Below are 22713 nucleotides of genomic sequence, written 5' to 3' on the forward strand. Positions count from 1 at the left end.
AGTCGCCGAGAGAGAGGGACAGAAAATGAGTCGTGGTCCCCACAGGTTGGGGACAGAGCAAAGCTGAGAAAAGAAAAGAAACAGCAAACAGAAGCCGAGGCAGACGGTCACCTGAGCCCCCAGGAGGGCCAGTGGCCGTTGTCCAAATGGCCCCTGCGCTGCCTGCTGGCTGGCCCTGTCCCCAATGTGCACCCAGGAGCCAGCCTCGGGCCTGATGCCTGGTGCCAGGCCGGGAGCTCAGGAACCTCAACTCCGGGCACGACGTGGTCCCTGGCACCTCCTGCTGGACAGGCTGGGCGCCACACGCCTTCGGGAAGCCGCTGAGGGCCTGGCCCATGGGACACCCAGCACTGCAGAGGGAGGTGGAGGAGGAAGGGCTCTGAGCGCGGTGACCGCCTGGAGATGGCCACTCAGTGAGCACGGCAGGCTGTCGGGTCCGGGAGCCAGGCCAGGGTTCTGACCTCAAAGGTATCAGACAGGGCCTCCTGGCCACGGCCAGGCCAGAGCCGTGGTCAGCAGTACATGCTCTGGCTGCTGCCAGCACTCACTGCTGGGCCTTCCTCTCCTTCAGCATGATCCCTGGTGGCCAGCTCTGGGCTGGTGCTTGGCCACACACACAGGATGGGTGGGCTGGCTCCCGGGGTGTTCTTCCTGGCTGCCAACCCCATAAACAGTTATGATTAGATAAAATCATGCAGTGGCCAACACACCCGTCCACTCTGGCTTCCTGAGGGACCCTGTCCACATCACCTGCACTTGGCAGTTCAGACAGCAGCCTGCGGGTTCAGGCCCCGGGGGCCTGGACGCCAGGGGCGCAGGAGCACAGGACCTGAGAGGCCTCTCCCTGGGCTGCACCTGCCCTGGTTCACTGTTGACGGGCAGTGACTCCTGGCCACCAGCTCCTGCCCTGGCTGGCAGGGACAGGCAACTCCAAAGCCCAGGACCTCGAAGGTGAAGCGCCAGAGATCCTGTCAATGGGAGCCAGGCCCCGGGGACTGGGGGACCTGAAATGCTGGGACCCTGCTAAAGGCAGCAGCTGCTCCTCACCCACTGCATGTGGCCTGGCAGGAATGTGGACCAGGTGACCAGGGCACTTACTGCCAAGAAAACAAATCAGGATTCAGGAGTGAAATCCACCAGCTGATAAATGAAGGTCCACACCATATCTGGGTGCCAGGCAGCGGGCAGGGACACTCCTACTCCAGGTTCTGCCAGGGCCCGCCCGGGTCCTCTGGTCTCCTGTAAGAAGGCCCCCTGGCCCTGGAAGCCCGCTGCCCTGCTGAGCACTGGAAGGGCGTGTCTAAGAGGGAAGTGGGCCCGTCCCCCCAACCCGCTGAGCCTAAGGAAGGATATGATGCCCGCGGCCCCAGAGGCCCCAGCCGTCCCGAGGCTGCCCGTCCAGCACTTCTCTTCAGGCCCCAGGCAGAGTCCAGGCTGAAACCTGTCCTTCCTGTGGCAGCGTCTGCTGATCCCAACTCCAGCTGGGGGTGACAGTCGTCTCTGAGTTTCTCTGGATCCAGAAACTGGCTCAGATAATTCTAAAGAATCGATCCATCACGACACCCCAAATCCCAAAGTCCCAAATGCCGTCACAGCATCGAGTCTTTTGAAACCTCAGTTGAAAGACACAAGGATACCCTGGAAGGGGCCGGATGGGGCCTCGGGAATGGGCCCAGAGGGTCAGCCTGGACCCCGGCGGGAGCCCGCCCAGCCCGCGCTCAGCTTCGGCTCCACCCCTGCTCGGATCCAGTGGCCCTGCAGGTTGGGGCGCAGGACGACCAGGTGCTGTCCCTCAGACCTTCCTAAGCCTTTGGCACCTAAGGCGCCAGCAGGGGGCAGCCAGCTGCCGGGGAGATGGCAGTCACCATCTTCTACATCACACAAACCACAGGTCCGGTCCTAAACACAGGGAAAACCCACCCAAGAGCCATCATGCACCGCTACCAGCGAGTCACAAGCCCCGTGCAATCTCAGACCGTCCCCGCCGTCCCCGGGAAGGAAGCCACCCTGTCCCTGTGACCAGGAGAAACCTGAGGCACCGGGTGGAGACACCAGAACCGGGGGCCACTGGCTGGAGGACCCGGCACAGAGCTCCCAACCGTCCTGTGTGGCATTCAGAGGTCAGAGCCACCCCAGGCCACGTGCCACAGACCAGGCAGGCCGCAGCCGTCTCCTTTGTGTCATCAACTGGTTTTAATGATACTAAAAGCCCATCTCGAGTGTGAGGAGAGGAGCCCCGACAGTTAAGAAAACCAGTGCGCAGTGGCCGCCCCAGGGCCCTCAGCTCCCTCAACAGGGCTGAGGCGCGTCCTGGGCTTTAACCTGCAGCAAGACGTGGCCACAAAGCCACCTCTTGTGGGCCTGTGCACGGTGACAAAAGGGGGTGGCCTCTGGGGACGGTGGGGACCAGGGTGCCCAGTAGCAGCCCACACCCACTCTCCCAGCCAGCCAGGGTGGCGAGAGTGACAAGACACCCCCTCCTCCCCATGCTCCCTGCAGATGCTGACGCCAGCGACGGCCTGCTGAGGGTCCTCTGTGGGTCCCTCTGCCCATAAGGGCAGTGGCTTCAAAGTCCCAGACGCCCTGCTCTGAGAAGTTAACATCAAAAAAAATAAAGTCCACCCGAGGTGCCACGCAGTGTCCTGCGCAGGAGGCCGCTCGGTGGCCCCCGGCTCCCCGCCTCCCTCCACAGCTCTGCCACCTCTCAAGCCCTTGCAGCCACCATCTGGAAAGTTCTAACCCCGAGTCAACGCTGGAGAAGCAGGGTGGGCAGCAGGCACCTGTGGAGACCCAGACACCCTGCAACCCCAACTCTAAAACAGAGGACATACTAGTGCTCTTAAAATTTTCAATAATTTAGTTTTTCTTTTTTAGTAGAACTGGATAAAACTGCAATACTACCTCACGTTGGTCCCTGTTAGACAATATGCCTTTCTTTGAAACTTAAAATGTCAAATATATAATTATACAACCTTAGAAAAAATCTCGGAAGACGGCAACGACAACAAAAAATAAAATAAAACACCAGAGACGTCACGCCATATAAATAAGTCTGAGTGTGTCTCGGCCCAGGGCTGGCGGCTCCAGTTCCGATGGCGGTGAGTGACGTCATTAGCTGGTGTGGCTCTTGCGTGTCCTCCGGTGGCAGGAGCTGCACCTGTCCCTCTGTCCTTCCTGGCCGAGGCCGGGTGCCCCGAGTCCACCGAGCTGGTTAGTAAGGTTAGGTGTGCGCAGGAAGCTCGGGCGGAGACGGTGCGGGCCCTGGGATGTGGCCTGGAGGGAGCCCGGGTTCAAAGTGCAGTGGCGCCATCCCGAGGGAGCTGTCCGCAGGCCTCGCGGGGCAGCACCTTGACACTGTCCCTAGGACTGGGATGGAGTCCGGAGCCTGGCTGCACCGTGAGCTCTGCAAGCCCTGGCGCCCGGTGCCCAGGGTGGAGAATGTGCGGCCCAGGGTGGTGGGCAGTCATGGCCGAGTGGGCCCTGTCCCCACAGCAGTGCAGGGGGCTGGCCAGGGACAGCTGGGCAGGAGCCTTGGGCCATCTTTGCTGCCTGTGGCATGGCCTGCTGGGTCCCCTCACTCCGCGGCTCCGTGGGTGCGGCTGAGCAGTGACACGTGGTGTTCAGAGGTCTCCGTCCACTGGAGGCTGGCAGAGGCGGTAGAGGCTGGTGGGAGCAGGAGAGAGAGGATGAGTGGGACCCCGAGGCCCTTCAGCACTCCCCCGCCACTTTGTTGACCGTATGGGCGATTCACACCCAGAGGACACCACTTGGCAGGAATCATGAGACGGAGCGTGAACACATAGACATGCCACACCTTCCCCAGCTGCCCGGTCCCCTCCCGGGCCACATCTGTCCCCCAGAGGCCGGTGGGTGTTTACAGACACAGGCGTGTCTTTGGAGCAGACCCATGTGTTCAGATACGGGGGTGGGGGGCGTGGGGTCCCTTCTGCACCTGCGGCCACTAGCGACACCCGGTCTCTGCCGGAGATCCTCCCTCCGCTGATCCCGGGACCCAGAGGCAGAAGGGTGCAGAGAGGGCTCCGAGCCGAGCCTGCACCTGAGGGGGGGCGGCTGCTGGCTCTCCAGCAGGTCAGGAGGTCAGATGGCCCACGAGGAGTCCTGACCGCGGAGCGGGAGCAACGGGCAGCAGGCCACCGCAGGACGGGAAAGCCAGGCCCCAGAGGGCTCAGGAGACAGGGCTGGGCCTGGGTTCAGCGGCTCTGCCATCTCCTAGCTAAGTGACCTTGGACAAGATGCTTAACTTCCCTGGGCCTCAGCACCCCCACCTGCCAGCTGGGGACCACAGCAGGACCTTGCTCTGAGCATAGCTGTTTGGGTCAAATGGGTCCCCATGGGAAGATGGGCCGGGAACCTGGGGCAGGGAACCGCCCAAAAAATATTAGGAAAAGAGCTGAGGGTGACGAGCACATATGGGACCCTGGGGTACCACCGAGGCCTGCAAGGACTGCAGCACCACCAAGGGCAGCGGCCTGGCCCGACCACGTGCTGGGGCCACGGAAGACTGCGTCCCTGGGGGAGTGGCCCCAGGGCGTGCGGGGACACTGCACGACTTTAGCAATAATCAAGCTGTTTCAAGATGAGAAGCTATTTAACACCGTGGGCAGACGTGGGGAAGGAACTGGGCAGGGTGGGCGGGAGACAGGGTCTGGCCCAGTGAGCCCAGGTCCCAGGGGCTGCAGAGGGCTCAGTGCCACCGAGAGACGGCGGGGTGGAGGATGGGAGGGCAGAGTGGCCACAAGGTGCTGACCGGGTCCCCCCAGCAGCCACCCGCGGCTCACTTAGGACCTTTAGGGACCCTTTCCAGGGCTCCAGGAGAAGCAGGTCCTCGTGAGGTTACAGATTGAGCCAGACTCGTCTCTCCCAAAGCAGGGTCCTCAAAAGCCAGATGGGGCCCTGGCAGAGCCCAGGGGTCTGCCAGGCTGAAGGCCCCCAGAGGAGACGGGGCAGGGGCCACTCACCGCGGTGCACCCTGGGGCATCTGATCCTTGACTCGGAGGTTTTTGGCCAGAATCTCTACTCTGGGGCCCTGGAAGGAGAGAGTATCAGCCTGGGACCCTGGAGGAGTTGGGACAGGCAGGGACACCTGGCTGCAGGTGGGGTCCCTGGAAGCTGTCGCCCTCGGGCTCCCAGGTGGGCTAGGTCTGGGCTGAGGGCGCACAGGCCCAGGAGGCCTCCCCCACCGCAGGGAGCAAGCAGCTCCCCTGGGCCCAGCCTGGAGCGCCGCCGAGGCCCACCTGCTTCCGCATGATGTCCGTCGCCTGCATGATGCACTTGGGCAGCAGCCCGTGGCTCCGCGCCAGGATAGCCGCCTGCTCCAGGGACACGCTCAGGGTGCTCCTGCGGGTGGGAGAGGGCGTGGGCAGCGGCTCCCACCGCCAGGCCCCACCTCCAGTGCCGTCACCCCGTGTGGCTGCGCTGCCCACCTCCGCCCTGCGTCCTCTCCTGGCTGACCTCCCCCACCTGCCCTCCTCCTGGCAGCTGCCACCCCTCGGCAGGTCACTGCTGCCAGGCAGGGCCTGGGGGCTCTCAGTGAGCTGAGGGCTGACCGAGGGGACTCCTCCGGCCTGGCCTCTGCTCAGTGGCCCCCAGCACAGCCACGTGGCTCAGACCCTATCAAGTCAGAACCGGCTCGGCACCAGGCCTGCGGCTGGAACCCCACCCTGCGCCCTTCACTCTGGGACCCTGGACAGACGGGTCCATCTCTGCACACCCCATTTCCTGAGAATCAAGACGAATGTGTCATTGATGTGGGGACCAGAAAGAGGGCTGTCCCTCTGCAGGACACTGCAGGACACTGAGAGCACCTGGCCCCACCACTAGATGCCAGTCCCCAGACACTGCCAATGTCCCCTGGGGAGCAAAACTGCCCCTGGCTGAGAGCCCCAGAATGGGCCCTTCCACACCAGCTCAGCTGGGAGGAAATGAGCCCCTGGGTGCAGACACCTCGGCAGTGCCCAGCTCGCAGGGCACCCTCCTCCCTTGATGGGACACGACTGGACGCCCGTCTGTCAGATACCTATCATTGCTGGACACTGGGCTAGGTGGTGGGCTACGGCAGAGAGTGACACGGCCCCTGACCTCACGGGACCCTGCCTAGGGGTGGCGGGCAGCAAACAGAGGCCCTGGTGAGCGGGAGGCACTTAAGTGGGGGGACAAGGGGGCCTGGAAGGGCCCACTGGAGAGGGGCGGTCTTCCTCCCTGGGGCCAGCACAAGGGCAGGGGACAGAAGAGAGAAGTGTCCAGCAAGGCCAGGAGACCAGCGCAGCCCGAGGAGGTGTGCAACCCCGTTCCTCGCGAATGGCAGGCTCAGGAGCCCGGCACCCGGCTCCAGGACAACCACAGTCCTGCCACCCTCCACTGCTGCCGCATCTCACAGCAACCTGCGGCCAGAGCGCCAAGGCCCTGCCCGGGGCCGGCAAGCAGTGGAGGACCAGGCCTTGGGCCCAGCCGCCCTGACCCCGAGGCCCAGCCCTCCCCAGCCTACCTCTGCATGCCGGTGCCGCACAGGGCCATCTGACAGGCCCCCAGGCGGTAGCAGAGCTCCGAGGAGACAGGGATGAGGCTGGCACCCAAGCTCCCACCGGCCCCAGGTTTGGGGTGCACCAAGGACTTCATGAGGCGGCAGAGCTCGTCCAGGGCGTTGATGGGGCGGATCAGCTGCAAGGCGTGGGACAGATATAATGGGGACGCTCGGGGCACAGCCGAGGGCCTCTGGCCTGCCTCCCCATCTCCTCCTCATCTACAGGTCCCTGCACCTGTCCCCCCAGCGCCCTCTCCAAGGTTTCCATGACCTCTGCTCAAGAGCAATCTGTGGCTCCCCGCTACCCTGCAGCTGGCGTTCGGTGTTCGCCCCATACTTCAGGTCTCACCCCCGGCCTGGCCTCTTCACTGCCCAGGGCGTCCTCCAGACCCCTCCTGAGGAGGAGCCCTCTCTGCTGTCCCAGACCCCCAGCCACCGCGTGGAGGTAAAGGTGGCTCAGTCTTCCTGTGCCATGGCGAGATCCCGCTGGCCACACATCCCACAGCACGGTGCCCAGCATCTCCCAGGGCAGCTTCCAGCCCCAAGGCCAGAACGCCAAGCCGGGGTGAGGCCTGCACAAGCCGGGAAGGCCGGCCACAGACCCTGAAGAGCAGGGGCCAACAGGCCGGTGGCCCGGGCAGCCCCGCCCAGCACAGGCCAGCCTGTGGGGAGGAGCCCCCAGGAGGCCTCACACCTGTCCACTTCTCAAAACAGCTGGAAGCCTCCGTGGTTCTCAGGAGATCTCTTGATCTCTAAGTGCCCACAAACAACGTGAAGGAAAAGAGGACCTGGGCCCACCCGACGAGGGTCCACCTCTCCAACCCGCAGTCACCACGGGAGCAGAGAGAGCAGACCACCAGTGAGCAGAAACCACCTGGGGACCCCGGGGCCCCGCCCAGCCCAGCTGTAGGGGGACGCACCTGGTCTATCTTCACGGCGGTGGTGCTGGCGTCCGTGGGCAGGTTAGACCGCTCCAGGTAAAACGCCCTGAGGGAGAGAGAGGCTGAGAGGGGCCACCCCACCACAGCTGCAGGGCCGTGGTCTCCCAGGAGGAATCCCTGTGCCCCAGAGGAGGCCACCCTCAGGGCTCCTCTGACAGCCCCCAGCCGCAGGGCCCCTCCCCCCCCCAGTGCTGTCCTCAACTGCCCCCGCCCTGCTGCCGCCCAGACCTGCTCTTCCTCCCTGAGCCCCGTCCCCGCCTGGCCCTGGGCGCCGCTCACTGAGTCGCAGAGGTTCCTCTAAAGGGCCAACGCATGGGCACCTAGGCCTTGGGAACCAGGCGGTCTCCACTGGGCCGTGGAAGGGAGTAGAAGCCACAGGTGAAAGACGAGCTTGTGGAGCAGGTGGATGACAGCAAATGGCAAACCAGGCCCCAGGGGAGGAGGCCCTGACACTGGACCTGCCATCTCCTAATTCTCAGCCACCCTTTGTCACCAAGGCAGGACTCGGAGGGCCACAGTTGAGGCTGCTGGGGACGTGGGAGCTGCTCCCCTGGACACGTGCTTACTCCCAGCAAAATCTGTTCCCTCCACTTCTCCCTGCAGGTGTGACCAGGACAGAGGCCCAGGGGCCACGCCCCTCTCAAGGCCCATGAATCTCAGCGCCCATCTCAGCTCCGGTCCCCACGCAGAGTGGACTGGCAGCTCTGCTCAGCAGAAAGGACCTGCTTTGAAGCCAGACTGTTGGCTGTGTGGCCGTGGGCACACTGTGTATGTCCCTGGGTCTCAGTTTCCTCATCTGGAAAATGAGTTAGCATGACCTACTGTGCGCACTGCCATCGGACTCTTATGCAAAGGCCCCGCACAGAGCAGGTGCCCCAGAAAGGGGCGTCTGGCCCACTCCTCCCACGGAGGGCCTGCCTGGCACTGCTGTGTCCACGCCCTGTGGCAGCTCTCTGAACCCTGCCCCAGCACAGCCCCAGGCACACACCTGAGCTTGCGGTAGTACTGCTGGACCTTCTCCAGGGACTGGGCATTGACCTCCTGCTGCAGGTCCTCTGCTGCCTGGCTGCCCGCAGGAGGCGGCCCCTCCACGTTCTCCAGAGCTGAAGGGAGAGGAGGGAGGGCAGGGGCTGGGTCCCCAGTGCTTGGTGGCCTTGGCTCGGCCCCTGGGGTCCCCCACAGCCGCAGCTCACCTTTCGTGAAAAGCACGGTGTGCAGGCGGAGGCTGGCCCCGCTCTCCAGGCGGGAGGGCAGCTTGGAGAAGTGGTCGCTGTCGAGGTAGAAGACCACCCTCAGCGCCTGCCGGCCGCCCTCGATGTGGTAGGAGACATTGGTGTCTGCGGAGGACAAGGCCACACGGGCTCACCGCAGGGCCCCGCCCCCGCTACAGGAGCTTCGGCTCTCCCTTCCCCAGGCGCCAGAGTGACACCCAGTGCCTCCCTGTCCCCTCACTCCAGAGGGATAACCCCAGACCCCCTTCTTCCCAGCCTCAGGTGGCACCCTGGGACTTCCATGTCCACTCACGCCAGAGTCGCATCCCGTGACCCCCGTTCCCCCAGCCTAGAGAGCGCCTCAGACTCCCACCCCACAGGGCGCCTCAGAGAGCCCCACCCCGCGGAGCCGCCTGTGACCTGGCTCTGGGACACCCTCCACAGCTGCTGGTTGCCACTGCTTTATTCTTGGCCCCGACACCGACTGCCCAGCAGGAGAGCCAGCCGGGTGTCTTCAGAGCCCTACGGGTGCTCCTCTCACCCTTTGCCTGGTCACTCAGGGCCCCACCTGGCGAAAGCTGCCCTCCAACAGGACCTGCATCTCGTTCACCCCCATGAGGAAGAGCTGTGGGCCAGGGGGGGCAGAGTGCAGCCCTGGGGACCCCTGCTGCGCCTGCAGGTGTCACTGGTGGACCAGGGCTTCTCCCGGGGCCCAGGTCGGCCCACGACAGGCAGCACCACAGCCAACTCAAACTGGCCCCTGTGCAGCAGTCTGCGTCCTCTGCAGGGACGGTTCTGCCCCAAGGAGGTCAGAGCTGGTCCTTGAAGGGGAGGACGGGTATTCCCGAGAGCCCAGACACGCGGCCCAGACACACAGCAATTTCAAGGGGGTGGCACTTGGGAAAAAGCTGTCTCGGGGGGCTTTTTATGAAGTGAAGTGAAAGAGCACCGATCTAGAGAGCAGCCCTAGGCCCGTGAGCTCTGGAGTCCTGGGGACAGCACGTGGCACACGGGCGCCCTGCTCCACCCCCGAGTTCCCGAGGAGGGAGGTCTGGGCGGGGTCCCCAGGGCCCAGCAGACAGGGTTCTCGGCCTCCGCGGGAGGTCACCTGCGCTCCCCCAGGACCCCTACCCAGGCCCCACCTGACCCACAGCAGCCAGCGACTGGGATTGGCATCTCTGATGCCCCCAGGTGACCCCAGGGAGAGACCACGGGGAGGGCAGAAGCTGTGGCCATGCTGCCCGGCACTGTGGCCCAGAGCCCGTCTCTGGCTGGCAAGTCCCGAGTGCTCCCTGCTGCGGACGTGTCTGGGTGGGTGGTGCGAGTGGGTGGGCAGGGGGTGGGCAGGGCAGAGGGAGGAAGACAGGACCGAGGAACCTCAAGTAATCACGGCCTTAGTCCCTAAGAATCTTAATTCTTCCCGCAAAGAGGGGCGAGTCTAGGGTGGGATCTGAATGAGAATCGCTCGTGGGTCTTTTAAGGGTGCTGGGGCAGCTGGGTTGATGGGGAAGACCCCTTCCACGTGTGCTGCGGTTCAGCTCTGAGACTCCAGCTGGGGTGTGAGGCTCGGGCAGCTGGCCTGCAAGCAGGGGAGGCCAGGTGGCCCCCGCACTCCTGCCGCCTCAGCGTCCTGACACCCACCGTGCGGGGGAGTCACTCACTGGCCACGTAGTTCTCATCCAGCTGCTTGAAGGAGAAGCTGACGTTGTCCAGCTCCGACAGGGTCACCCAGATGTCCTCCAGCATGGTGCGCTCCTCCTTCTGCAAGAAGACACAGGAGGGACCTCGGGTGCCACCCACCCCAAGCTTTCCCTGGACAAGCTGGGGTCCGAATCTAGGCCACGTGCTACACAGCGGGCTCCTCCCACCGGTCCTGCGTGTGCTCTGCCTTCAGCTTGTCCTGCACCCCAGGGTCAGAACCCATCTCGCTCTGACTTGCTGAGCGGCCCTTCCCTGGACCAACGGTCACTGACAACCATTCCAAAGCTAACCCACCACCCCTCCCTGCCCCTCCAGCAGGCCCCACCCACCCGATTCTCTCTCCCCTTGCCCCATACACAGCCATGACCAAGCCCTGAGACCCACCATCAAAACACGCTCCAGAGCCCCCCAACTTCCCAGCCACCACTCCAGGGGGTCCACGTCCCAGGAGGACCCCACAGTTCCCCCTTACCCTCCCCCCAAACAATCCCCCTCTCCCCGTGCTATCACCTTTGTCCAACCTGAACCCACATCCCACCTCTCACCTGCCTCCAACCGGCGAGCCTCCTGCCCAGAGTGAGGCCCAGCCCTGCAGGCCCAGCCCGCGCACCTCACCACCCACCGCCTCCCTGCTCCTGGGCCACACTGCCTCCGTGGGGACCTGAGCACAGCTGCTCCCTCTGCCCCACGCTGTTCCTCAGGCCATCTGTCTACTGGCTCAAAGGTCACCGCTTCAACACGGCCAGCTCTGACCACAGATTCCCAAGAACGCCATGGCCTCCACTTCCCTGCCTCTCCCCCCAGCCTTCCATTCTGTCTTCTCATCTGCCTCCCCAGCTGGAAGGTGAGCTGCAGACCCCAGCAGTCTGGTGCCTCGCAACATCAGAGACCAAACGGACAGGAACTAGCATCTGGCTCTGTGTCCGGGCAGCCTTTCTGAGTCCAGTGAGAGCAGACCTCTGCCCAGCAGAGGGCGCTCCGAGGCCACACTTCCCACCAGCCAGTGGCTGGGCCTTGGCCACCAGAGCCAACCAGCACTACAGGTATTTGTCCTGGGGACTGTTGTAGGACACTGACGAGCATCTCTGGCCTCCACACACCAAGTGCCAGAGACACTAGTCCTGGATCTTTCAATTGCTATAACTAAAAATGTCTCCAGATGTTGCCAGTGTCCCCTGGGGCAAAACCGCCTAGCTTGAGCACCATGGTCTACGCCATGTCTTTTACTTATGTGTGTCTCCCGCCCACCAGGACGTAAGGCCCCAGTTCCTAACAGCGGTACATGGTAGGTGCTCAATAAACACCTGCTGTGTGAACAGCGGGGCCATGGGAGCCAACTGCAGGGGACACAGGCTGAGGGGCCTCCCGTCCTCCTCTGCCCACTCACCACTGCGGCTGGCGCCAGCAGGGACTGGCAGTGCAGCAGGACCCCGGTGGCGGCCACCTGCTCCAGCCACTTGCGGCTGGCGTCCCGGCTGCTCTCCTCGTACTCTCCGTTGTTGTTGTAGCGGTAGCTGAGGGCCGCCAGCAGCTGCTCGGAGAAGGTGCACACCGCGGCCACCAGGGCCTGGCAGAAGATGGCGTCCCTGCGCAGCTGCAGCTCGGTGTCTGTGATGGACCGACAGGCCTCTGGGCAGGTGCTGGCAGCAGGCTGCACCACCCCTGGCCCCGAGCCCCCCACAGACCCTGCATGGGGCAAACTGGCCAAAAGTTCACTTGGGCCAAAAGCCAGGTCCACAAAACTCCCCCTCCGTGAGCAAGCCACTTCACCCAAAAGCTGCTGCTCCCCCAACCAAGCAGGTGGGCCTGTGGGTTCCCGGCCACTATCCAGGCCCGTCCCTGGCCATCTCTCTGGGATGCAGCACTTCTCGGCCCGGCCGGCTGTGTGCCAGTGGTGCGGCTGTGCCACCAAGCTCCACCAGTGCTTTTGAGAACCGTGTTCTCCTGCTGCCCCGCCCCTCCACCGCCTGGCCCCGCCCCTCCACCACCCGGCCCCACCTGAGGCAAAGAGGCTGCAGGTCTCAGCTGCTGAGAGGAATTACCCTCAACGTCTGGCCAGCTGGGTGCAGCTGCCTATTTTGACCTGGATCCTCCCTTGACTACAAGTTTCTGGGAAGAAGGGAGGGACAAAGGTGGACAAACGCGGCCCACCCCACCTGCAGCTCGGGCCTCTGCTGGGTCTGGAGCCTACTGACAAGCAGCCTCCCTCGCCCTCCGTCCTCTATCCTGTGTCCTCGTCAATAGTCACCCAGGTAGCAGGTGGCCCAAGACAGGGCTCCCAGCTCCAGGGACTGAGACTTGTCCCTTGGACACAAGGTGCAAGTCTTAGAGGGGCAGGAGGCCAAAGTATCGCCTTCCCCAGTGCAGATCCTGAGGGGCCAAGAAAAAGTCACCCTGGCCACAGAAAAGGCCTCCCCAGGCTGTCCTCATGGACGCCCACAGCCAGGCGGGCCTCGCTGGGTACCCCTGGGCCCATGCACTCATGGCTGCCCCTCAAAGCCCTCACCTGTGCACTTCAGCAAGGCCAGGAGCAGCTGGTTCTTCCCATCTGAAGGAGGAGGGAGAGGAGGAGGAGGCTAAGGGGGGCTGGCAGGTGACAGCAGAGCTGGCCCAGCCCCGTGCCTGAGCCTCACAGAGGGCCAGTGCTAAGGCTTCCCGGGGGCAGTGTTTACTGAAGGGTGGCAGGTCCCCATCAAGCAGAGACGACAGCTTGCACTTCTATCTCTGGAGCCAGAGTCGCTGCACACACACACAGTACACACGCACACACAGTACACACGCACACAGAGTACACACGCACACACAGTACACACGCACACACAGTACACACGCACACAGAGTACACACGCACACACAGTACACACGCACACACAGTACACACGCACACAGAGTACGCACGCACACAGAGTACACACGCACACACAGTACACACGCACACAGAGTACGCACGTTTGTGATACACCCACTCACACCAGCAGAGACTGAGTGCACACAAGTGCAAACACACACCCAAGCTTGGCCATCCTGGACAGCACGGCTGCCCTCAGGAGAAGGCCCTCCCTCCTCAGACGCCTGCCAGCAGGCGGCTCTCCTTCAGAAGTGCCCTGGGGCCAGAAGGAAAGATGGATAAGGAAAGTCTAAGTCCTGATGCAGTCACTTGAGGTACCGTCTTCCCTAGGATGTCAGCCAGAGCAGGTGCCAGTGGCTGAGCGTGCCCCCTCAGGCAGGGCACTAAGTGCTGATGGGTACTGACTGGTTTATCCTCCTGACCCGCAGGGGCAGGCGGGAGCACTGGGAGCTGCTGCACACGCACAAGTGGGGGCCAGAGAAGGCAAGGGTGTGGAGGTCGCATGGCCACAGGTGTGTGGCCTGGGATTCAAGCCCTGGCCAGCTGGTCACAAAGCCCACACAACTGCAGTTTTGTAAACAGAACAGCTCAGGGCCAACAGAGATTCCAGCTCAGAGGTGGCTTCTCCTTGGGGCCACGCCCCAGTCCTTCAACTCCTGCTTTCCCAGTCCAAGGTCCCACGCCTGGGTCCTCTAACCCAGGAGACCCATATTCAAATACCAACAAGGACGGGGGCGGGGGCCACATGAGAGGTGTGGCATAGATGCCAGGCTGCAGGGAACTGGAGAGCACCCCTCGCCACCCCAGAGGGCAGCCACCACTCATCTCCTGCCCCAGTGAGCATGGGACGGCTGGCCTGCTGCCACCTAGAGCAGCCAGGGGAAATCCTGCTTCCCGGTGAGACCTGACCAGACACTGGGCGCCCATCCTTCTGCGGCCCCCACCTGCCAGCTTGCAGCCTCCGTGATAAACAAACGACTGAACCGAGCCCCTTTGGAAGCCATGAGGAACAAGCTCAGCTCTGCAGCCTGCGAGACGGGCTCAGCACCATGGGCACCGGGTCAAGGGTCCACAGCCCGGGCTGGCCAGGGGAGGTCACTCAGCTGACAGAGTGCAGCCACTCCTCTTCCCCTTCCGTGAGCACACAGGGCAGGGGGCACAGAGGTGGGCCCCAGCAGGACCCTGCTGCATTCCAGACCCAGCCAAAGGCCACAGACCCCCCAGGACCCTCCCTGCCCACAGACCTTCCACGTATCTCTGGATGTTGTCCACCAGGGTCTTGATGGAGCTGGGCAGGTTCCAGGGGTCCTCCTGGATGCTGATCTGGATCAAGCTCCGGCCACGGACCATACACTCTTCTTTCTGTTTGAACTCTGGGGCAGGAAAGCGGCATGAGGGCCAGGGAAGGGGCTGAGGTGGCTTTGGAGAACAGTGGCACAAAAGCCCATGCCCTGTCACCAGATTCCAAAGCTTATAACGTAGATCCAGGGAGCAGCAGGCTCTAGGATGTAATCCAGGCCTTGGAGAACAAATACATGGTAAGTGTGCTACCACTCCACATGCCATTCCCATCGCAGACATCACTGATCCGTCTCAGCACCCTTCCTGCTAGTCGGGGGCCAGGATCCACAGCCACAGACAATCCAGTGGAGGCAGCACCAATCAATCACAGCAGTCTTTGCCCCCAGATCTGGACCCTGTAGCCACAGAAGCCTTCTTCTCAGGTACCGGGTCTCCATGCCACAACCAACTAAGCAGGCACATGAGTTGTGACCTAGTTCTAACCCTTCCCTATACAGAGGAGGAAGCCCAGGCAAGTCACTTGCCTAAAGTCACACTGGGTAGTGGGAGAACTGGGACCTGAATGTGGCCCTAACAGGGCCAAAGGCCAGGCAGACGCAGGTCCCTGTTCCCTTGGCCTCTTCCCGGGTCTCTGAGGTCTTTGTGGCTTGGGGCCCTCTCTGCTGTTTCTTCCTGAGGTTCACCCCTGGACAGGGGATTGACACAGCGGGAAGGACAGCTGAGCAGACCCGATGCTCCCCTGCAGGCAGAGGCTGTCCGCATTCCCATCTCCTGCACACAGCTGGGAGCCCCCGAGGTCAGCAGTGTCCCATCCTGCTCAGGGTCACCAGCACCCAGCACAAGGCCTGGCACAAGCTGGCTCTAGGGAACTATTTACCTGCTACATAGCTGCACAGATGGACTGGCAGCTGGGGACGGACAGATGGTGAGGGGGGGTTAGTGGGATGAAAGGCAGGAGGACATAAGAAATGTCAATTCTTTTCATCTCAATTACTGCAGAGGAAAGTCTCAGTTTGGTGCTGGTGAGGCCTGAACGCTTCTCTCACTCACACAGCCCTCTCCTGAAGAGCAGCAGAGGCCCCGGGCAGGGAGCAATGCCCACCTGACCACAGTGGGATGACACTGTGGCTTTCCCATTAAGTTGATCACTATGGCTTATCATTAATATATGTCCTACCACACGGGCTCTTCCTATGGGGGCATTTTAATAAGATCCTTTTAAAATTCAATTTCCAAAAGGAAGATACCTTTTCAAAACCTATTTGTTCATTCACTTAGGTACTGGGGAATTGGACCACCAGCCCTTTACCACTGAGCTACATCCCCAGTCCTTTTTTTTTCCTTTGAGACAGAGTTTTGCTAAATTACCAAGGCTGATCTCAAGCTTGAGATCCTCCTGCCTCAGCCTCCTGAGTCACTAGGATCACAGGCCTGCACCACCATACCCCACAGGAGATGCCATTAACAAAACAAAAGTCACATCAATAATAAACTCCGCAGCAAATTCACATGGCTGGAAAGTGTGATGAGGGGAGCAGATCCCCGTGGGCGTGAAAGACAGGAAGTGCACTCCAGGCTGTCCCTTGTGTCACAAATGGGCAGGCCCAGGGGACCCAGGGGACCCAGGGACCAACCCCAGGACACCAACTGTCCCTGTAGAGAGCCAGGTCAGGCTTTGCAGCTCCTGCAGCTTCTACCACACAGACCTAGTTGTTTGGCTTTTACGAAACTTTAAAAGTAAAACATAAGGATGACAGTGGAGACAGATTCTGAGCGAAAGCAGGCTGTGGGCTGACGTGGCCCAGGAGTCTGCCGGCCTGGACCAGCCAGAGCCACGCAGCAGGGCTGTGTGCCACAGCGTCCACCCTTCCCCCACCGGGCGCCCCTCACCTTGGAGACTGTGCTCCATGGGGAAATGCCTGGTCTCCTCGAACGCCCTGCCCATCACCGGCCCCTTGAGCAGCGTGTTGATGGCGTCCACCTGGAGACAAGAAGCCCCCCGGTGAGTGTGGCTGCCCGGGGGCTGCGAGGACCCAGGGCCACACCAGGCTGGGACAAGGCCGACCTGGTTGAAGAGGTGCTCCAGGCAGCCATGGAGCTTGTCCTGCTTGTCCGATGGGATGCGCATGTCACAGGGCAGCTCGTCCCCTGGCAGGAGACAGAGCGTGGCTGTCAGTCACTGCTGCCCCACCCCGCTCCTCCCCAACCTCTTCTCAAGGAGGCCACACGGCCATAGAGCCCTAGACCCACAGGGGACATGCAGCCTGCCAGACTCAGGCCCCAGCTGAGTCACTGGGAAAATCCCTGGACCTCTCTGAGCTTCTGTTTCTTCATCTAAAAAATGGGCAAGAAGCACTAACACCCCCCAGATGGCAAGCTGTTGTCATTCCCACTCCACAAATGAGGGCACTGAGGACAAAGACCTGGATCCCAGCCCCACGGAGTCACGGCCCCTGTTCCAGTGAAGTCAGCTGCCACTGAACCCCTCTGAGGACATATTTCAATGGCCTGATCTTCCGTCATGAGACATTAGAGCCAGCCACACAGTCCGCCTTCCTGGGCCTTCTTTTCTTCTGCCACATGATGGGGGCAAGTTTTTATGTACAGAAGTCCTCTGGCAGGACACAGCAGTAACAGGGTGCAGGGGGGACGGCCTGGGCAGCAGGAGGCTGTGGCTGAGGGTGGGAGGGACCCGCCACCTCAGCCTGTCTCTTGTCTCTCTAATAATGGCCCATGTGGACGTGTGACCTATTTATGCACAAAGTGTACTTTCTAAGTCTGAGTGAATGAGACTAAAATTAAAACGCAGCAACGTCAGGCTTCAGGAAGCGCTGCAGACACAGCATGACCTCATCTGATCATCCACCTGTCCGTCCAGCTGCCCGCCAGCCACCGCCATGTCCCTCTGCATACACATGCCCTTGCCGACGGCATCCAAGTACCATCGGTCGGCACACCTGGGAGCACGGCGGGTTTGGATTCGAGTTCACTGGCTTCTTTAAAGCTTCCTGTGCTATCTGGACTTCGGGTTGGTGCATGGTCATTCCTATGGGCACCCTTGGTTCCAGGGGTCTGTGGGACCTCAGAGCACCCACCACCCACACATCCCATGCAACCACAGGCCATGGTGCACCGAGGTCTCTATCCGCTCTGTGTTGGGATCTTAGCTTTGCTGAGTTCCAGCACCTGGTATGTGAGAGGTGCTTGACTAAGTACCTGCCAAACCAGCAGACAGAAGGAGGCTCCATGAGATTCAAAGCAACGAACTCCAAACAACGGAACAGAGCAGGAGGACACCCGCTAACCAACCCGCCAGGACCCTCCCCGCTGGGTGGCCCACTCACCGGACCCCATCTCGTCACTGCCCAGGTAGGAGCTGTTGCTTCTCACACTGGTGTAGGACAGGACCGAGTCCCGGTTGCTGTTGCACTCGCTGTGTTGGGCGAGACGGCGAGTCACCCTCCGCTCGCACCCCTGGCCCCGCACCCAGACCCGCTCCAGAGCACGGTCAAACCCCAGCCCAGGGACAACCAGCCGGGGGTCTTTCAGGTCCGCAGGGGGGAAGCGCTTCACGGCCCAGCACAGAAACAGAGAGGAGAGTTGCTTCCACTCAGCTGTCACCACTGTCCAAGGTCCCCAGTGCTCCCGAGTGCCTGGCTCTTCTTAGGGACAACCCTGACTCTGGGCACAACCCACCACTCACCTGACCAAAAGGAACTCAAGGAATCAGGAGCAACTGCTCCACAATTCCACCCCACGCTCTTTGACAATTCAGTGAAAAACCAGAGGAACAGGAACTTCAGAAGGAAAACCCAGAGACGCGAGGGACCTTGGCCTCGGAACTCCGAGGACAGCACACAGGCAGCCAGAACGACCAGGTTACAGACCCCAGGAAACCGGGCACAAAGACCAGGCAGGTCCCGTGGGGGACAAGAGGAGCATTCGCTGGCCGCATCCCTGCAGCCCTGGGCTTTGCCCACCAGAGGGGGTCTGGCTGCCTCGACTCCTTCTGGCTGCAGCTGAAGGTGACAAGGCCCTTCTCAGGGGGTCCAGGGCTCATTAGGCTGAGATAAGAAATTACCAGCAGCCAGCGCAGAGTTAGCACAGGGAACTGAGTTCTAATCTATTTAACCCGCTAATTAAAGCCCCACTGATCTTGTTACAATTAATCTAACCAGTGGCAAGACAGCTCACGGCCTCTCAGAAGAAAAAGAAAACAGACTTATTCGTCAGATCAAGTGAAAATAAATAGCATTCATGTAAAAACTACATTTTTTTGTAGTGCTGGGGACTGAACCCCGGGGTGCTCTACCATTAAGGTGCACCCCCAGCCCTAACTACCTACCTACCTACCTACCTACCTACCTATCATCTACTTATTTTGAGACAGAGCCTCACTAAGTTGGCCAGGCTGGCCTTGAACTTGGGATCCTCCTGCCTCGGCCTCCCCAGCTCTGGGATTACAGGCGTGCATCCCTATGCCCGGCAGAAACCACAGGTCTTAAACCAAGTCTGAAGCACACCGTGTGGGCAGATCAGCCCTCTCCTCTGCACTGGGACACGTATGGCTGAAAGGGTGGCGTCTACCAGGCCAGGCAGAAGCGCCAGCCTGGGCAGGGAGCTGGGTGGGCTCTCTGGGATGCACCTTGGGCGGGTCTCAGGGCCAGACCACCACATTCCACAAAACGTCCATGGTCCCAACTTCCGCGTGGTCAGAGGCTCACTGTCCTGCTGGCCGTCCCACCAAGCCCTGGGCCACCCATACCATGCCCACCTGTAGGAGTCGCGGTAGCTCATGGTGTCGTGGCCCGAGTCCTCCTGGTCTTCCTCAGACACCTTGAAGCACACTTTCTTGATGCCCCCATGGTCGGTCCTGTCCATCTCGCTCTCCTCGCTGACCAGTGAGGAGGAGGAGGCCTCCTCAGCCAGGGGCGGGTCACAGGCCTCGCCAGGGGTGGGCTCCGTGATGGTGGACAGCAGCCTGCAGGGCAAGGGCTCCAGGTAAAGGCCCAGGCCCCAGCTTCACCAGCTGTGACCTTTGATCCTGCACAGGGAGCTGCCCAGGGTTTTGTGTCCCCCCACCCCTTGGAAAGCCCACCACAACTGCGCAGCCGCCCGCGGCCCTGCCGGGGTGAGAGCGTAGGTTCACGCCTTCTGGCGGCTCCCGGCCTGGCTCTGCGCATGGGCTGGGGCTCTGCACATGGCCCAGAGGGCATGGCTTCCAGACGGCAGGCCGCAGGGCCTCGGACACCCCTGGGCTCTGCCACCACGGACAAGAGCACCGGGGACAGATGGCAGGTAAACACGCACACAGCTCAGCACAAGGAAAAGTCATTCAAAAGGCAGTTCCTGCCCAGGCCGCAGCCCCTTCAAACCCTAACGCCACCACCTCCTGCGGGATGGTGTCACAGGAGCCTCAAGGCTGGGAGGTGGGGACTGACATGCCACGCGTTAGACACAGTGCTGGGCCTCGCAGGCGACCCACAAGCCCGGGCTAGCCACCATCCCGCCTCTCACGAGATCAGGGTCACAACTGGCCCCGCTCTGCAGGTGAGGAAACCGAGGTCAGAGAGGCAGCCTGAGGTCACACGGCCAACAGGCCAGGAGTAAAGCCCAGGCCTTGGGCTCCTGAGTCTGCAGCCGCGGCCTCTACAGAGAAGTCCCCACCCATGAGGCAGAGGGCGTGATAGGACCTCAGGAGCCTGCAGCAGGGGCAGCAACACGAGGGGTCCACCTGTCGCTGCAGCCCCCCCTCCCAGCCCTGAGGATTAAGAGAGCCTCGAGAACAAGTCACCCTGTCCATCCCCCTTGTGACTCTAGCACAGGGCTTTTCAGCCTCTGATCTCCCCCAGGGGCAATGTGCCTTGCAGGGGGCAATGTGCCTTGCAGGGGACACTGGACGCCGTCTTGAGATGGTCTGGGTTGTCATCACAGGGGCAAGGGGTTCTAGGGCCTCTGGGGGATGGAGGTTGGTGACGCTGCCACCCACCCACAGTGCCCAGGGCGGCCCCACAACACAGAATGACCCACCCAAAATGCCAACAGGCTCCAGGGATACGCCCTGTCTTAAGGTGACCATGTGCCTCTCACTATGCAGAACGGAATCAGCAGTTACTTAGCCCCCTTAGTACCTAGTCCCTGCTCAAGTGTCCCTGACACTCTCAAAATCGTCCCCTCCAGGCGGGTCATGTACTGCTTCATCTCCTTGAGGGCCACATCCAGCTTGGTGAAGAGCTGCAGGTAGGCGTCCTGCACCTCACGGTCCTCCTGCTTCAGCAGGAAGCTCAGGCCCCGGTCCTCCGGGCCCAGGGCCCCGCTGGGGGGCCCAAGGCTGTCGTTGAGAGCCTGGCCGTCGGGGTCCCCGTCCACAGCAGGCAGGCACTTCCAGGACGGGGCGGCCATGGTGGTGATGCAGTGCTGGGTGTAGGACATGGGGTTCAGGTGGCCTGCGGGGGAGGGGGGCAGGCGGGAGGTCAGCGGAAAGCAGACCCACTCCCAGAACTCCCGGAGAGGGAACTTCCCTGCCAGAACTTTCTTTTCCTTTTCCTTTTTTGGCGGTACCAGGGGTGGAACTGAGCGCCTCGTGAGGCCAGGCCAATGCTCTACCACTGAGTTCTACCTCAGCCTTTTTAAAAACAATTTTTTTTTTTAATTTGGGGACAGGGTCTCACTAAGTTCCAATGCTGTACTCAAACTCTGCGATCCTTTGCCTCAGTTTCCCCATTAGCTGGGATCACAGGTGCATGCCACAGCACCCGACTGCCCTTTTCAGAATCTTGATCCACTAAGTTACCTCAAGAAGACAGTTTCAGTTTGATGCCAATACACCTTTAACCACGGTTGGCTTTTCCTGTCTGGAAATGCAGACATGGTGGCTGGCACACCAGCAGCCATACTCTACCATGAGGCACCCTGAAAGTTAGAGACCCCTTCTAGAGATGGTGATGCAGAAAGATAGAAGGGCCTGGACTCCTAATGACCACGGAGCCACATTCCAGCCTGGACTGTCGGCCCCCAGACACTGTTCTGTTTAGGTACCGTAGTGTGAGTCTAAGCACCTCCTCTAACAGACACCAGCAGGTACCTTGCTCAGGGTCAAGGCCGATGAGGGAGGGCTTGCGTCCGAAGCGAATGCTGAAGGACCTGCCCACCGAGGGGGTGGTCTTGGGGTAGGACACCTCCATGAGGTTGACGTGGCAGTTGGTGGGGCAGAAGTCCAGGCCGCACAGGGGGTGGGGCTCTAGGGCTGCCTGCTTGAAGGCGGGGCTGACCCGGCTCCTCAGCTGAGCTGCAAACTGAGAGCAGAGGGGCATGGACCGTGAGCGGGGACCCGGGATTCTGGGCCACCCCTAGGAAGCAGGGCCTCCGAATGGGAAGCACTGCCCCCACACTGTCCCTCCTGGGCCGGGCAGAGGCCGGGGCGCGGAGGCCTCAAGACTTAGGTGCACCCACTTCTCCACGTCAGCTGCTGCACCTAAGCTGGCCTCAAGGAACCGTCTCTTCTGGCTCAGTTCTGAGGTTCAGGCAGGACTGCCTTCCCCCCAACAGGGACTAGGACAGGGCCAGCAAGAGCTCCCTCTGATAGTGCTAAAGCCAGAGCTATGAGGGCCACCACCTCACGGCCCAAGTGTGAAGCCACGTGGGGAACAAAGCCGAGGGACGGAGAGCGGCCGTACTCCTGCAATAGTGTCATATCCGATTGAAAGCCTGGATACAACCATGCCTGAAGTTCACCTCTGCACTCTTCAGTGACAGAAACCCATGAAATTTCCTGTTTGTTTAAGCAAAGTTGGACTGGAGTTTGACACTGATGAAAAAATACCCCAGGTGAGGTCCCACGCCTGGCAGCCAGCAGTGGACCTGTGGGGCGTAGCTACCTTCTGGTAGCAGGCGATCCTCCGGCCGATGCTCTCCAGCTTGGTGTCACAGATGTTGCGGAACTCGAAGTGGGGCATGGTCACGATGGCGCTGCTCCTGGCCATGAGCCGTCCGCAGTTCTGCACGAAGGCGCTGTCCTCCGCAGCGAAGGCCTCCAGGACCTGCAGAAGCAGCAGTGGCCGCTGAGCACCCGCTGAGCCGGGAGGGTCCGGGCTCTACCAGCACCCCAGGTCAGGTCCGTTGCAGACTCAGGCTAAGGGACAAGTCGCCTCCTCGGCCCATGGCCACCAG

At 61.6% G+C, this 22713-nt stretch overlaps 1 protein-coding gene across 1 annotated transcript in view; it reads right to left on the reverse strand.

The window, feature by feature from the left end:
* Positions 1-2839: 2839 nt before the first annotated feature.
* Prex1 (phosphatidylinositol-3,4,5-trisphosphate dependent Rac exchange factor 1) overlaps positions 2840-22713 on the reverse strand; it is an 88837-nt gene continuing 68963 nt past the window's right edge. The window contains exons 22-40 of the mRNA XM_048811936.1: positions 22422-22583; positions 21629-21839; positions 20727-20990; positions 20384-20389; positions 19319-19529; positions 17889-17977; positions 16610-16692; positions 16435-16525; positions 14487-14615; positions 12901-12942; positions 11782-12002; positions 10355-10454; positions 8676-8819; positions 8471-8585; positions 7462-7528; positions 6506-6678; positions 5256-5358; positions 4980-5047; positions 2840-3663 (exon numbers count right to left, since the gene is read on the reverse strand). Of these exons, the coding sequence (XP_048667893.1) occupies positions 3621-3663; positions 4980-5047; positions 5256-5358; positions 6506-6678; positions 7462-7528; positions 8471-8585; positions 8676-8819; positions 10355-10454; positions 11782-12002; positions 12901-12942; positions 14487-14615; positions 16435-16525; positions 16610-16692; positions 17889-17977; positions 19319-19529; positions 20384-20389; positions 20727-20990; positions 21629-21839; positions 22422-22583 (2322 nt within the window). The 3' untranslated portion in view covers positions 2840-3620. The remainder of the gene's footprint in view (positions 3664-4979; positions 5048-5255; positions 5359-6505; positions 6679-7461; positions 7529-8470; positions 8586-8675; positions 8820-10354; positions 10455-11781; positions 12003-12900; positions 12943-14486; positions 14616-16434; positions 16526-16609; positions 16693-17888; positions 17978-19318; positions 19530-20383; positions 20390-20726; positions 20991-21628; positions 21840-22421; positions 22584-22713) is intronic.

This window comes from Marmota marmota, unplaced genomic scaffold (genome assembly GCF_001458135.2).
Source record: "Marmota marmota marmota unplaced genomic scaffold, marMar, whole genome shotgun sequence".
NCBI classification, from domain to species: Eukaryota; Metazoa; Chordata; class Mammalia; order Rodentia; family Sciuridae; genus Marmota; species Marmota marmota.